Source organism: Polyodon spathula, unplaced genomic scaffold, assembly GCF_017654505.1.
Source record: "Polyodon spathula isolate WHYD16114869_AA unplaced genomic scaffold, ASM1765450v1 scaffolds_1723, whole genome shotgun sequence".
Classification (NCBI taxonomy): domain Eukaryota; kingdom Metazoa; phylum Chordata; class Actinopteri; order Acipenseriformes; family Polyodontidae; genus Polyodon; species Polyodon spathula.
In genome coordinates, this window is record NW_024473199.1 from 13,483 (window position 1) to 29,070 (window position 15,588).

General features: G+C 45.6%; 1 protein-coding gene across 8 annotated transcripts in view; it reads right to left on the minus strand.

Moving 5' to 3' along the window:
* Nucleotides 1-15,588, minus strand: part of LOC121310087 (RAS guanyl-releasing protein 2-like) — a 30,131-nt gene that overhangs the window by 11,434 nt on the left and 3,109 nt on the right. For 2 of the 8 annotated variants that reach the window (XM_041243331.1, XM_041243324.1), the window contains exons 1-6: nt 13,629-14,135; nt 5,384-5,525; nt 4,524-4,626; nt 1,618-1,674; nt 1,259-1,390; nt 572-722 (exon numbers count right to left, since the gene is read on the minus strand). In XM_041243331.1, the coding sequence (XP_041099265.1) occupies nt 572-722; nt 1,259-1,390; nt 1,618-1,674; nt 4,524-4,626; nt 5,384-5,453 (513 nt within the window). In that variant the 5' untranslated portion in view covers nt 5,454-5,525; nt 13,629-14,135. Of the gene's footprint in view, nt 1-571; nt 723-1,258; nt 1,391-1,617; nt 1,675-4,523; nt 4,627-4,783; nt 4,856-5,383; nt 5,526-7,533; nt 8,346-9,102; nt 9,462-11,736; nt 11,862-13,628; nt 14,136-15,588 lie in introns of those variants that run through there. The other 6 variants (XM_041243330.1, XM_041243326.1, XM_041243332.1 and 3 more) reach the window with 6 other exon arrangements.

Genomic DNA, 15,588 nt, shown 5'->3' on the forward strand with positions numbered 1-15,588 from the left:
ACACACACAGACAGGGATTACTACAGACTGCAAGGTTCAACATACTGTTGTTAAGAGAGAACTCCACTCTCCACATTGCAGAGCGCTCTAGCAGTATAGGAAAGAGAACTCCACTCTCCACACTGCAGAGCGCTCTAGCAGTATAGGAAAGAGAACTCCACTCTCCACACTGCAGAGCGCTCTAGCAGTATAGGAAAGAGAACTCCACTCTCCACACTGCAGAGCGCTCTAGCAGTATAGGAAAGAGCTCAACACTGCAGAGCGCTCTAGCAGTATAGGAAAGAGAACTCCACTCTCCACACTGCAGAGCGCTCTAGCAGTATAGGAAAGAGAACTCCACTCTCCACACTGCAGAGCGCTCTAGCAGTATAGGAAAGAGAACTCAGTATAGGAAAGAGAACTCCACTCTCACCACTGCAGAGCTCTCTGTCAGTATAGGAAAGCGAACTCCACTCTCCACACTGCAGAGCGCTCTAGTGGAGTCAGCATGACGAGATCATACTGTTTTAAAGACACTGAGAAAGCACTTGTTTGAGTTGTTATCAGACAGACGGAGGTGCTGCGTGGTTACCAGGATCTTGCTGAAGGATTTGAACTCCAGGTAGGTCAGGTGCTCTGCCAGCTCGGAGGAGTCCAGGTGGTCGAACAGAAGGGACATCTTGCGCTTCTTCGAGAGGCAGGGCTGTCGCTGAGTCACCTGTCTCTTCCACTCGTACGAGGGGCTGGACACACAAACGCAGGGTCATCAGAGGAGCACACAATACAGGGAACTGTCTGCCATACAAGACTGCAATATCTTCATATTCCAAGGCTACCTTATTTTAACAGTAGGGCTGTGCAAATATTTGGAACCTCTTTTGTTGGCATTTCCTCAGTCCTCCCAGAAGAGATACTCTCTGAATCATCTACCGCTGTGTACACTGGGAGATGTAGTTGTCTGTGGAGATTAAAAACCTTGCCCAAGGACTACAATCCCAGAATGCACGATAACTGTTTGGTGCAGATTCAAGACCGTTTTAACCTCGAAGATTGGGTAAGCCAGACGAGGCAGTGAAAAAGTTCAATGACAAGTCAAATTGAATTTTTAGTAACTTTAAAAGATAGCTAGGAGACTGAATTTCACAGAACACTCATTTTTTTACCCAAGCGACACTTTCAATTGTATTGTTATTTTATAAATTTACTGCAGGCACTGGTCTGAATAAAAAGTAAAGGGAGATTGTGATTGTAGGGTTCTAGAGGTCAGGGGGTCACTCACACGCTCTCTATGTCAATGAGACGACTCTGCCGGACGTTGCCCTCCTGACTCAGAGAGTCCTTCAGTCCCTTGATCTGATCGGCCAGCTCAGGATTGAGGTCAAACTCTGCAGGAAACTCAGAGATCCAGTACCTGCAACCGCCACAAGGACCTGGCATTACCAAAACACCCCTCCGACGTGGCTCATTCCGCAGAACCGGACAGTCCACCACGGCCCACCGACTGTACCATTTCAATTAAAAAAGGGGGCCACATGTTTGTGCAACACATCCAAGAAAACATTTTCAAAGCAGCGCACTCCTTAAAACAGATTAAGGCGTGTCTCTCCAATCTGAGTGCATTTGTTCCCAATCTCTTACCTGACCAGGTGGCAAATCCGTGTCCTCACCCCAGTGCTACTTTCCTCTTCTTGAGATGTGCGGTCTTGTTAAGGAACCGAGTGTAGTTTTTTTACTTGGCTTTACTTTCTTTTAGAATTGCTCTGGTTTTCACTAACTGGACTATTGAAGCCGGGGTGACCAAATCACGGTCCTGGAGAGCCATTCCACTCCTGGTCTTCGCTCCAACCCTGTTCAAAATGGTTTAACTGAACCAATTAAACTAGGGCTTCTCAAACTCGATCCTGGGGACCCCCTGTGGCTGCTGGTTTGCATTCTAACCGAGCTCTCAGTTACTGAACTAGACCCTTAATTGAACTGATAATTTGCTTAATTGGACCTTTTTACTTGTTTTCAGCTCTTAAACAGGCGCAGGTTTCAAGTTAGCTACAACATTTTATAAGTAAACCGCATCCCGAAGTGAACACAAAATACAGTAAACTCTTAGAACTGGGTGATTGCAAAGAAAAAGAAGGGAAACTAAATAAAACGACACTTTATTACAGCAGAACAATGCACCCTTCCACAATCCGTCTTATTGAGCCCTTTCTGGATTACAGATTCAGCTGCAAAAGGTTAGCTAGCGAAACTGTACAGTGACCACAGGAATAGTCCTTGTGTCTGGTCCGGCCATACAGCTTCCATCAGCACTTGGGAACTGACTGCATCAGTGTGGCAATCTTCCACACCCAGCACAGCAGAGCACACAAACAGGAAGCGCTTTTTAAAAAAACATTTATATATGTGCAGAATAATGTTCTTTTCCAGCTTCATCACGATCTGCGGTTCTCTAGACACGTTTAGAAATGCAAGCATGACGCGCAGGAGGTTTGACGGACAGGCAGCCCCAGAATTCCGACCCAGGGTTTCTTCACAATCGGACAAGTGGTTTTCTAGGTAATCGTTCTAATGCCAGCGCGCAGACAGCCTGACGGACAGAGAGGCGGACAGACAGCCTTCCTGTTCCCATGGTTAAACTATGCAATGTTTAAACTGATTGGCCATACCCATGTGGGCTTTGCAATGCCATGCTTTACTTTTCTAAGAATAATCTTTTATATATGCCTCTATCATCGCCTTTATATGCAGAGTCACTTGAAATAGGATGTTGATTTAACATCTCATCCGCAGGACGGAGCACAAGGAGGTGAAGCGACTCGCTCAGGGTCACACACAGCGAGTCACTCAGTGGCAGAGGTGGGGTTTGAACCAGGGACCTTCTAGTTACAAACCCTGGACTTTAACCACTGGACCACACTGCCCCCAAAGGTTAAATACTTTGGCAAAATCTCACATGTTTAAGGCTTGGCTAACGTTTGAACTATTAACACTCCAAATTGGAGATGGTCCTGGATTCTGTTGCTCCAATATCGTTATTACATTTTTCTCCAAGTCTGTTTTTCCTGGCATTGAGCTTGTCTGGAGAATCCCAAGTGCCAGGTTCTGAACAGCCTCCGTCATTCTATTAAAATCACATGCCGATGTGTCATCGTAACTCCTTCTCTGTGTCTGTGCAAAGGTTAGCCTTCCCTGCTAGCTGAGTCATGCTATCAGCTAGTGCTTTAATGGAGGTAAGCACAGTCCTACACATCTAAACATACTAGGACTGTGGCATGGGCAGCACTGATTAGCCAATAGGGATGCATTTATCTCCTGTTTTAGTGTTAGGTGCACACGTGGTACCTTTTGCTTTTTCAGCTGATCAAAAACTATTATAGAAAGCACAATGCATGCTCGAGTCAACGCTTTTTCTGAAAGGATCCCAGCATCAACAGCTAGCTAACCCACACCAGGTAGGAGGTAGGATTTGAACCGTGATCTTTTGGGTACGAGCCCCAGACTTTAACCACTGGACCACACTAAGGAAATGCTTTTGCAATAGACTAGAATCAAGCATTCTTATTGTTACTAGCGTTAAATTTTTTTAAAAGTTATCAAATAGTTGTCAAACTATGCATGCCAAACAGAGAGATGACTTTAGGGGGTAATTTGATCAATCCAGGCCGTGCAAGTGGATTTGATGACAGCAGTTTTGCAATCGTGTTGAATCATGATCCTGGATTGCATGGATTTCCTATTTCAATGAGGTAATCTCAGCAGACCGCAGACTTCAGCGTTTTGCACACACCTAGAGAACCACTTTCCAACAATTCTTCGTCTCTTTCTATAAAGGAGTCATTTTACAATGCGGCTCGTTCGTCCAAATGTCACGAAATTTGCCAAGAACCTTCCTTAGCCCAAGTTAAGAATGTGGGAATCTGGAGATATGTAGAGACACTGTCTCTGTCGGTACCTCAAACGTGCATTGGGACGCTGCCTGGCCACTAATATGTTCTCCTGGTAGACCCAGAGTCCCTCGACTGCTCTGGAACGAATGTCACTTAAATTTGGGACAGTTGCCACTGTCAATATTAAGACCATTAGCAGTTCAAAGTGTATCAAACCTTCATTACATGACCTCTCACCCTGACAAGACTAGTGTGCTGTAAGCTTTCAGAACAAAATCATCTGGAAAACCGAGACCAAAACCGATTTAGAGAAAAGCAAAATCGATTGCAAACTGAAAACAAGTCAAGGTCACCTTTTTCCTTTCAGCTCTGAAGTTCAATCTTTTAAACCAACTTTTATTTTTGTTGAACTAGAATTTAAAAGGCTGTGTATTGGTTCCACGGTTATGCAGCTCTCAAAATTCCCCATTTCTAAAAGACGAGTGCAAATACACATCTTTGTCTTAAGATACAATACTAAACTTTTGCCCACCTGTCACACTGCGTTTAGGAACCCTTTAGTTTGCTTGCAGGTGAATGATCACACACTGCACAGAGCCGCACGGCCGCTTTAAAAACGAAAGAGAGGTTCCCTTGCGCTCCAAACGAAGGAAAGGATATTTGCTGAGCAGCTTCTTGGCTAGTTCGGTGGAGGGCAGGTACCAGGGGTGCATCAGAAGGAACATGCGAAGCAAGGTGCTGTCTTTCAGCTTCCCCATCTCATCTGCAACAGCAAAGACGCACTGATCAGGAGAGCAGAGCAACACATCCCCACCCCTTCCTACCACATCACTGCCCCAGCATACAGGGATTGGGGGGGGGGGGGGGGGGGGGGGTCATTTATATTTATCAGGGACATTTATAACATAAATGTCACTTACATGGCATGACACAAGATACGCTGCAATTAAGCCAGCAGGGTCATTTCCATCGACAGCAGACACTGACGGCAGCTGTAATACATCTCCATATTTATTCTACTCCAAACTACAGCCAAACTACTACCTTTTGAATATTTGATTAAAAATACACACTTTACCTGTTAAAGTGCATAACAACCAGAAGCTCACATAATCAAGTTTCAGGACAAATTCTATAATATAAATATCCTACAGACGCAATTCAAATTCAAAACGCATCCTGAATAAATTTAAATCCTTTAAGATTTCTGAAGGAAGCGAGTTCCAGAATAAAAGTACCTCTTGTTGAGAGAACCGTTTGGGCAAATGCTGTTCTACGCCTTTCCACGTTACAAAGCTTCCCTTGTGAGCTTCTTAATATCTTCAAAGAGCTTTTAGAAGGGATCTAATTTAACAGCGTGTGTTGTAAACGCTCCTGGTGTTTTGCTGGTCCCTTGAAATCCGTGTTAACGAGAATTGGCTCTATAGGCAGCAGAAGGACCATGCCATCGGTGACCCTTTAAAATCCACTGGGAGCTCTCTCTCGGATCAAAGCGCGGTGTTCAGATACGACAGACTTACCAAATGCGTCGATGCAGGCTTGCACCAGCTCGTCAATCGTGGCAGAGTCTTCTAGAGATATGGGCTCCATTGTGTGTGTGTCTCTCTCTCTCTAGCGCCTCCTTCAGGTGCACATGCACGGCGCGCGTTTTCAGCAAAATGACTGGGGAAAAAAGATGAATCACAATGCATGACCATCAGCGATCAGTACCTGTTCACACAGTTACCTTATGTCTTAATAAGAGAAGTCATAGTTTAAACTTTAATGTACCCGTAACCCAAGTGTTAAGCAAACATTTTGCCCGTTGTCAAAAATCTGGGTCCAGTGGATACAGAAAAGGGCTACGGGTTCAATCCCAGCTCAGCCGCTGGCTCGCTGTGTGTGTGAACCAAGTCACTTCACTTCCTTGTGCTCCGTCCTTCGGATGAGGCAGAGAGCAGAGCTATTGGAAGAGACTCTGCAGCAGCAGCAGCGGTTGTTGATGAAGCAGAGTTCACCCTCCTGGTCTCTGCAAGTCGCTTTGGATAAAAGCGTCTGCAGAATGACTCGTTAATAAAGTAATGGTTTCCTTTCAGATCTCTTCGATACAGTTATACACATTCCATTACATGAACACAGTCATTTAATTGTATATCTTTCAAGTAGCTTAACAATATTCAAATATCCATAGATAAATTTATGAATCGGAACAAATTAATCAGATTTTCCACATAAAAAAAAACTTTACACAGCAGTGTGCACATGTTTTAGAGCACCCCATTGCTTCTGTATTAGAACACCCCATTGCTTCTGTATCAGAGCACCCCATTGCTTCTGTATCAGAGCACCCCATTGCTTCTGTATTAGAACACCCCATTGCTTCTGTATCAGAGCACCCCATTGCTTCTGTATCAGAACACCCCATTGCTTCTGTATCAGAGCACCCCATTGCTTCTGTATCAGAGCACCCCATTGCTTCTGTATCAGAGCACCCCATTGCTTCTGTATCAGAACACCCCATTGCTTCTGTATCAGAACACCCCATTGCTTCTGTATCAGAGCACCCCATTGCTTCTGTATCAGAACACCCCAGCTTCACCCCATTGCTTCTGTAGAACACCCCATTGCTTTATCAGAACACCCCATTGCTTCTGTATCAGAACACCCCATTGCTTCTGTATCAGAGCACCCCATTGCTTCTGTAGTTTTGACTTGTTGTAAGAGAAAAGGAACCCAGAGCACACATGGTAAAATGCAGGAGACATTTTTTTAGAAGTTGTTTAAGATGCCTAATTAAAGCACAAAGCGGTCTAAACGAGTTCACACATGAGTGACTATTGGTTCTATATGACTGATTACAGACCGAAACACTGAGACTCTCACGCCCAGAGGGGTTTTCATGCAGGCAGGTTGTGGAGGGTAGAGCAGAGCCCTGCACATTGTAAGAGTGAGCAGGGCAAAGCCATGCTCTAAAATGTGTTTGTTTTGTTTGATGACGTTTTTATGTCTTGTAAATACGCTGTGGTTTTGTTGTCGTCTGGCAGGACGAGCGAGGTGCTGTCCGCCACGATGTGTTCCTGTTTAGATGATATATTTCGAAATACCTTGTGGGAATGCCAGCTAGTAATTATTGAATTAGCAGGCACACGTAATTATTCTACTTGGGCCAAGGGCTAACAAGATCATATGATATTAAAGAGTTCAGAGGTGAGAGAGAGAGAGCGAGACAGAGACAGACGAACGAAAGTAAAAAGAAAACTAGGATTGGTGAAAGCAACTTCCCAGCCTGGCCAAGGTACTGTCTTGGTTTTGTGTTCGAGAACCTGTTTCGTTTTTACTTTTCGCCTTGCTTCTCTCCTCCTGGCTCCCCACGCGCGCCTAGGCATATAAAGGCCACCATCTTGAGCTGCTTCAGTACTTGAGCTGCTGTATGTTCACTTGCTTCGGTCCTGCGGACTGCAGTCGAAGATATGAACTCAAAAAGCAACAGCGTATGTAAAAATATATTAGAAGCGTGTGACTATCGCCTTTGTGGCCGCCGCACTGAAGATCATGCCGATATAATTAGAAAGGTACTTGACACTTCCTGCAAGCTATGTAGTTTAACACAGCACATGGTATTATTACCAGATACCACAACTGCTCTAAATCTGTTAGAAGTCGAGACACCAGGGCCTCGCGAGCGGCTCACCCGGTAAAGGCTCTCCGCGTGGATCGCAGGATGCTTCCTATCGCCGGTTCGAGTCCAGGCTGTCCCACTGCCAACCGTGGACGGGAGCTCCCAGGGGGCACTGCCCAAGGGGGCTTAGGTCATCCCACTGCGCACCAGCGCCCCCTGTGGACCGGCCGGGCGCCTGCGGGCTTGCCTGTAAGCTGCCCAGAGCTGTCCTCCGACGCTGTAGCTCCGAGGCGGCTGCACAGTGGGTCCGCAGCGTGGAAAGAAGCGGGCGGCTGACGGCACACGCTTCGGAGGACGGCGAGCGTTCGTCTTCGCCGCTCCCGAGTCAGCGCGGGGGGGTGGCGGTGAGCCACCTCATCCAGTTCCTAGCAGCCGATTGGTCTCAAATCTAGTGCAGGCGTTACTAGAGGTCCAGTACCCAAATATAATGCGAATTGCTATAATAATTGAAGAATTCCTATTTTAGTGTCAGAAGATAATAACAGGCGTGGGTGCACAAGACTAAGAGACGCCTACACACTGTTTATTAAAAGGATCACCGCATGCCAACGCTCTTCACACACAAGAAAAGCGAGTTCATCCTCTACGTGCAGCTCTGCTGTCTGCTGCTGCGCGCCTTCATAACGACAGTCACTGGGAATTTGAAAAGACTCCCTATATTCAGCAGGCCCCTCAAGCTGATCAGTAAAGCACGATGGTTTTGCATAAACCTGCCTTCCTCTCCAGGCACGGCTTCAACTGAAAACCTTGTAGAAGGAACTAGTTTTGCTTCAGGGAGTCGAATGCAAAGCTGCCGAATAATGTCATGTTAACACATTGAATTGCACACCAGCGCTTTGTAGTCGTCCCCCCCCCCCCCATGTACTTAACTGAAAAACTGACAACAACCGAAAAAAAAAAAAAGTTACATTTTGAAATCTAAACTGAAACACTGCTGTGCTACTATTATCGCTTCCAGCAGACTCAACCCTAAAACTTTAGGTGATGAGAAACCTCCGGCCACAGCTGTCCAATAAATAAGGCTACCATTTTATCATGTCAGGGTTGTGCTCTCATGGTTTTACATTGTGAGCAGGACACCTTGGTAAGATTACTGCCTTATGCTATTCAGTTAGGGGCTTCTTTATTCCCCATGTTATGCAATGCAGTCTACACAGACAGAATTTCAAATGTACAGCACGTTAGTTCACTGTCTGACTTTGCATCTATATCTGCAGTCATCTCCACATGTAGGATCACCTCCTAAGAGAAGGCTTCTGCTTAGGGAACAAGCTTCTGCTGAAACGGGACTTTCCCATTCAAAATGCTCCGGCTAAAAAGAACAGGCGCTTCCCTTAAAAGAACCCCTTTTTGGCACGCGCTTCAAAACTGCAACAGCGCTGCTTTGTAACCCGATAACTCGTCGTTGTCATCAGACTCGCGTTCCAATGATTCATTCAAACGTCTCAAAACGGACTTTTCATCGCGAGGCTAACCTAGAGCTGCTGTTCATTTCACGTTGATGCGCGTGCGTCTTTGAAATGCATCGTACTGTGCAGTCATCATAAAACCTGGCTATCTCCAAGAAAAAAGGACCTTCACCATTGATCTGCAATCCGAAACGTCTGCAGGAGTCCAAGAGTAGAGGCTACAAGTGTGGTAAAGACTGGTGCAAAATGAAGGCAGTTAATGTGTTATGTAGAGTGCGGCAAACAGACAGAGACAGACAGAGAGGCAGGCAGGCAGGCAGGCAGGCAAACCAGTTCATCAGGCTCCCTGCTTTTAGAACACGGGCCCTAAAAAAATGAAAGCAATTTGGATTCCCTTCTGTGCTTCACCGTCCGCCACTATTAAACACGCAAGGGCACATTCAGAAATCCTAAACAGCCTTCACTGAAAAGGACTTTGTCAGTGTATTCCGCGCTGCGTTTTTTGCACCCAGGCAGATCTCTCTCCCCCTTCCACTGGATGGCAGATCGACAGGACTGTGAAGGCAGGTGTGACTGACTTGAAGGCTTCGGCGCTGTTTGCCGCTGGAACAAAGCTTCCTCTCCCGAGTTCTCACAGCCCGCGCAGCAGCAGTTACCAGCCATCGACCACAGGCAGTAATAAAGCCACACGACAACAACAACGCAATCGTTCTAGCAGCCAACACCCAGCACACACTGAACCACAGCAAGAACAGGAACATTGTGTCAGAGTTCAAGAACAAAACCAGCCAGAGCGATCCGCAGCGCTGAGGCTGTGCCGTGTTTGTGAATCTGTTGATGCCTTGTGGGCGGACAGCTTCTGCTGCAGAGCTTTCAAATGGACTGGCTGACTGCACCCTATCAGTTTAATCCAATTCCACACAGTTGCTGCCTTCAGTTCTCTACATACCGCCAACGTATCAGAGCACCCCATTGCTTCTGTATCAGAACACCCCATTGCTTCTGTATCAGAACACCCCATTGCTTCTGTATCAGAGCACCCCATTGCTTCTGTATCAGAGCACCCCATTGCTTCTGTATCAGAACACCCCATTGCTTCTGTATCAGAGCACCCCATTGCTTCTGTATCAGAACACCCCATTGCTTCTGTATCAGAACACCCCATTGCTTCTGTATCAGAACACCCCATTGCTTCTGTATCAGAACACCCCATTGCTTCTGTATCAGAACACCCCATTGCTTCTGTATCAGAGCACCCCATTGCTTCTGTATCAGAACACCCCATTGCTTCTGTATCAGAGCACCCCATTGCTTCTGTATCAGAGCACCCCATTGCTTCTGTATCAGAACACCCCATTGCTTCTGTATCAGAGCACCCCATTGAGAAACTGAAAACCTTGGAAAGAATTGTCAAAATAGTTCAGTGATTTTGCCTTTATTAGGCCAGGTGTGCATTTTTTTTTTTTTTTAAAACAGGAAGAATGCACAGAGCCACTAATGCAAAAAACACAGGGGACTTGTTAGAAGTTGTTTAAGATGCCTAATTAAAGCACAAAGCGGTCTGACCCATTTTCACACACGAGTGTTCCTGTGTCACACATTACTGAGCACAAACTGAAATTCTCACAGCCAGAGGTGTTTAACGCAGGCAGGTACAGAAAGGATATCAAAATGACAAATCTCGGTGCTGTAACACATCTGCACCCTGTTGTAGCATATGGAATATTATTTTTATAATGTTAATAAAAGTGATTTAGCAGAGGGTTATTAAAAGGCTGCAGATTGTGGCTTCAATACTGAATACAGGAGGCGCTCTTCATGCTGCTTCAAAGTCAACTCAGTGACGAGATGTTTAACGCAGTGAGCAAACCGTCCCCTGTATCAGCGTTAAACTCCTGAGCTGATAACTGTGTCATTCCCGATCAGGGTTCTGCACTGAGATTTCAGTGAAGGCAGTCCTGTCTCTCTCTCTCTCTCTCTCTGCAAGAGGGGCTGACCCCCCACAGCACAGCAAGCCAGCTGTTTCCTGTTGAGTTTCTCAGATCAGATCAGCTCTTGCCAGATCCATGGCTCCAGCTTGATAACAAACAGCGGAAGCTGACAGCGCGTGAGCGTGTGCGTGTGCGTGTGTGTGTGTGTGTGTGTGTGTGTGCGTGCGTGCGTGCGTGTGTGTGTGTGTGTGTGTGGGGGGGGGGGGGGGGGGGGGGGGGGGGGTCCAAATTTAAAACTCTTTTGATACTACGTTACTATGAAAAAAAAAAAATGATACTAACTCCTGAAAAAAAAAAAAACAAAGACGCTGTGGGGACAGCACCGCTTTGCAAAACATGTTTTTAAAGAACTAAATATGCCTTTCAAAAAAAAAAAAAAAAAATTATATATTATATAATTTGTTGTCAACTTTTTCACCCTGTGGGGAGTTGTGTGTGACTGGAGTTAGAAATAGTAAATAAAAATCTAGTGAGAGTCAATGAGAAGACCTCACAGGTATAGGAATACAAATGTGTGTGTGTATGTGTGTGTGTGTGTGTGTGTGTGTGTGTGTGAGTCTGTGTGTGAGTCAGTGTGTGTGTGAGTCAGTGTATCTGCGTGTGTATGAGTGTGTGAGTTGTGTGTGTGTGTGTCTGTGTGTGAGAGAGAGACAGTGTGTGTGTGTGTGTGTGTATGTGTCTGAGAGACAGTGTGTGTGTGAGAGAGACAGTGTGTGTGTGTGTGAAAGTGCACAATGGCTCAGATCTGAACTGCAATTCTGCTTCATCACTTCCTCTTCTGCGTAACCGTTAGAGATGGATCTCTGACCTCTAACCTCTACAGCAGTGTGCAAAGAATCTGCAGGTCCTGTACAAACGTCTTAATGGAACTGCAAAATAATTCCATGGATCTCATCGGTCCTGTACTTCCACGCGCCGCACAGGTCTCGAGTGTGCAGTTCTGAAAGACACACATTCACTGTTTACGCTTAAAAGGACATTTAGATTCTCTCTGCCTTTTTTCACAGGAAATGTGCTCTGCTTGCATCTCCTGGGCCATTTTACTCAGCAGTGCTCTGTTGCTGGCTGAAAGCATGTCAGTCAATAGGGGAAGCACCTTGATTGGTTATTGACAGGGAAGAAGCCCTTGAATAGGTGGGGAGAACGTCGCCCTCCAGCTAAATAAAGGAAGTGCAGCACTGTCTGATAAAGCCTTGGTATCAAACCGGTTTCTTTTACCAAGTGTGGACTTTCAAATAAAAACGCATCACACAAAAATACCACAACAAGCGCTTCTTTCAAAACTGCACCTACAGAACGAACGGGAGCGCCCTACAGTTAAGATTCACGGGATTTTGTTTGCTAAAATCACTTCAGAAGGTGTGCCAGCGACAGAGAGGTATATGCAGGTTGAGTATCGCGACACGTGCGGGTTCTGTATCGCGACACGTGCGGGTTCTGTATTGCGACATGTGCGGGTTCTGTATCGCGACACGTGGAGTGATCTTTACAGGCTACTTGTGTGATGCTGAATAAGATCGAATGACTTTTGATGCTTTGTTAAACAGACAAAAAAAGACACATGGCGACAGGGAGCGTAGCTGTATTCATGCCATCTATAAAACACACTTATTCTTCGATCAAGAATCACCTGGCCAAACACAAGGAGCTGTACTTGTGCCCTGCCCCCACACAAGCGTGATTATGTCTGTGAAGCGCCTGCTTATCTGAAATACAACAAACAAATAAATCGCTATCGTGGCACGCCAGTTTAATGACATGGCGCCAAGCTTTGGGTGGCAGAATGCTTTAGGTGACGAGAGGAATGTCCTCACCAAGTTACACCACAACGGGACCCGAGGTCCTCTAGACATATTCAAAAATCAAAAGTGATTAGGGCACCTGCGCTATCGCCAAGTTGTCAAGGAGATGGAATTGATTTGAAGGCACTGCCAGCACTCTGAAGGACTCCTTTACTCGCAGACTCTGTGCCTGTCATCTGCAGATATATTGATCCACACTGTTAAGCTGGCCTATTGAAAGCATGGCACTCGGATTTGTAATCAAGTTATTGACCCCCGATAACTGATCAGTTAACCCTGAATACCCCAATCCATTGCCGTGATGTGGTTACAGCATGCATACATGGCGTTTTGAAAGACATTGCAATACTTGCATTAAACAGAACATGACAGTATACCCCACACAAAACGCATAGCTTTACAGCGCTAATGTCACAAAGCACATTCCCTCCATCTATTAAAATGATTTTTAACACAAAATCTACATTGGCGTGACCCAAACTGTCTGCCAAGCAGCCCGGTCTCTCACATGCGCTTGGTGCGGATCCACAGAAACGGTTCTGGCAGTAGCGGTGCGCTATGCCTGCACCGCGGCGATGCAACAAACCTGCGGCTTTGCAATTGACAACAGCCCCAGATCGCAGGATAGCAAGCAGGAGCGATCGCGGAGGGAACACGGTAAACCGCACTGGCACCAAACATAAAAAAAAAAAACAGGGCAGCCGCCTGTCAGCCCCCTAAGAGTTACAAACTGCAGCGGAAAAGTAATCGTTGTCAACACAAATGTCAAGCTGAAACGGAACCCACTTATTTCACACGGGAAACCAATTACGTAGTGGATTTTCAGCTTTTTTTTTTTTTTTTTTCTTTTTAAAGCCATAATTTTAATATAGTAAAAGCACAGCAGTTTAGTTAAATAAACTTACCTTCACAGTTTTTGCGGCTCCATTGAAGCCAAGGAAAGGAACAATTAAGGAAGCAGTGTCCAGTATATGAATACAATTTTGAAAAACGATAAAAAAAGAAGTTTATTAATAATAATAATAATAATAATAATAATAATAATAATAATAATAATAATAATAATAATGTTGCTTTAGATTGCTGAAAGATAATTGCTTCAACCAGTAGCTTCCTTCCTTAAAATAAATGGATGTACACAGAGTGTAACTCAGATACTTGAAAACGTAGCGCTGTGCCCACAGTAAAACTGAGACATAACTAAGCCCTGATTAAATAAACGTGCGTTTTTTAGCTAGTCCCGCATGCATACCGTGTCAACGGTGTGCGAATATAGAGTTAATAACGCAAAGGCATCAATGCAATATTAAATTAAAAATAAATAAACCGTGATGATATATTTCTGGCACAGTCGCACTCTGCTTGTTGCTCGTGCGTGTAAGTCTCTCTCTCTCTCTCTCTCTCTCTCTCTCTCTCTCTCTCTCTCTCTCTCTCTCTCTCTCTCTCTCTCTCTCTCTCTCTCTCTCTCTCAGCGCCGTTGCCTTTTTTTTTTTGCGTGCATGTTCAGAGAATTAACCGCAAGCTGTAGAAACCCTGCCCTCCTCACAGAGTCAGCCTACAGCAGGAACACCTTGCATTGCAAAAAACAAAAACAAAAGAAAAAACGATAAAACAAACGCTCTGGACTCTGTTATTTGGGCGCTGACGTTTGATGTGCAACATATTTAACGTTGGAAAGACCAGCGCTCGCTTTTTATGTTTCAAATGCGTTTTTATCAGGTCAGATGTATTTTTTTTGTAACAACCCTACACCGCTGTCGTGACGAATTAAAACTAATAAGCCAATCCGCCCCCCGCCTCACAATGGCTTGTTTTGCAGAATATCCAGACCCGAGTTCCATCGCAACTAAACTCTACCCTGCAGGTGTGGTCCGGGGGAGGAGCGAAGGGCTGCTTCTGGATAGAAGGGTAGGGTAGATTCTGGATAGATAAGAAGGTCTGGTCTGATGTTTAGATACCTCTCGTATACAGCAGTGTTCACATTTATTAGAGCACCCCATTGCTTCTGTATCAGAGCGCCCCATTGCTTCTGTATCAGAACACCCCATTGCTTCTGTATCAGAGCACCCCATTGCTTCTGTATCAGAGCACCCCATTGCTTCTGTATCAGAACACCCCATTGCTTCTGTATCAGAGCACCCCATTGCTTCTGTATCAGAACACCCCATTGCTTCTGTATCAGAACACCCCATTGCTTCTGTATCAGAGCACCCCATTGCTTCTGTATCAGAGCACCCCATTGCTTCTGTATCAGAGCACCCCATTGCTTCTGTATCAGAGCACCCCATTGCTTCTGTATCAGAACACCCCATTGCTTCTGTATCAGAACACCCCATTGCTTCTGTATCAGAACACCCCATTGCTTCTGTATCAGAACACCCCATTGCTTCTGTATCAGAACACCCCATTGCTTCTGTATCAGAGCACCCCATTGCTTCTGTATCAGAGCACCCCATTGCTTCTGTATCAGAGCACCCCATTGCTTCTGTATCAGAGCGCCCCATTGCTTCTGTATCAGAGCGCCCCATTGCTTCTGTATCAGAGCGCCCCATTGCTTCTGTATCAGAGCGCCCCATTGCTTCTGTATCAGAGCACCCCATTGCTTCTGTATCAGAGCACCCCATTGCTTCTGTATCAGAGCACCCCATTGCTTCTGTATCAGAGCACCCCATTGCTTCTGTATCCACCCCATTGCTTCTGTATCAGAGCACCCCATTGCTTCTGTATCAGAGCACCCCATTGCTTCTGTATCAGAACACCCCATTGCTTCTGTATCAGAACACCCCATTGCTTCTATATCAGAGCAATTCATTTGAAATAGTCTGTGAAAAGGAACACAGAGCCACACATGGTAAAATCCAGGAG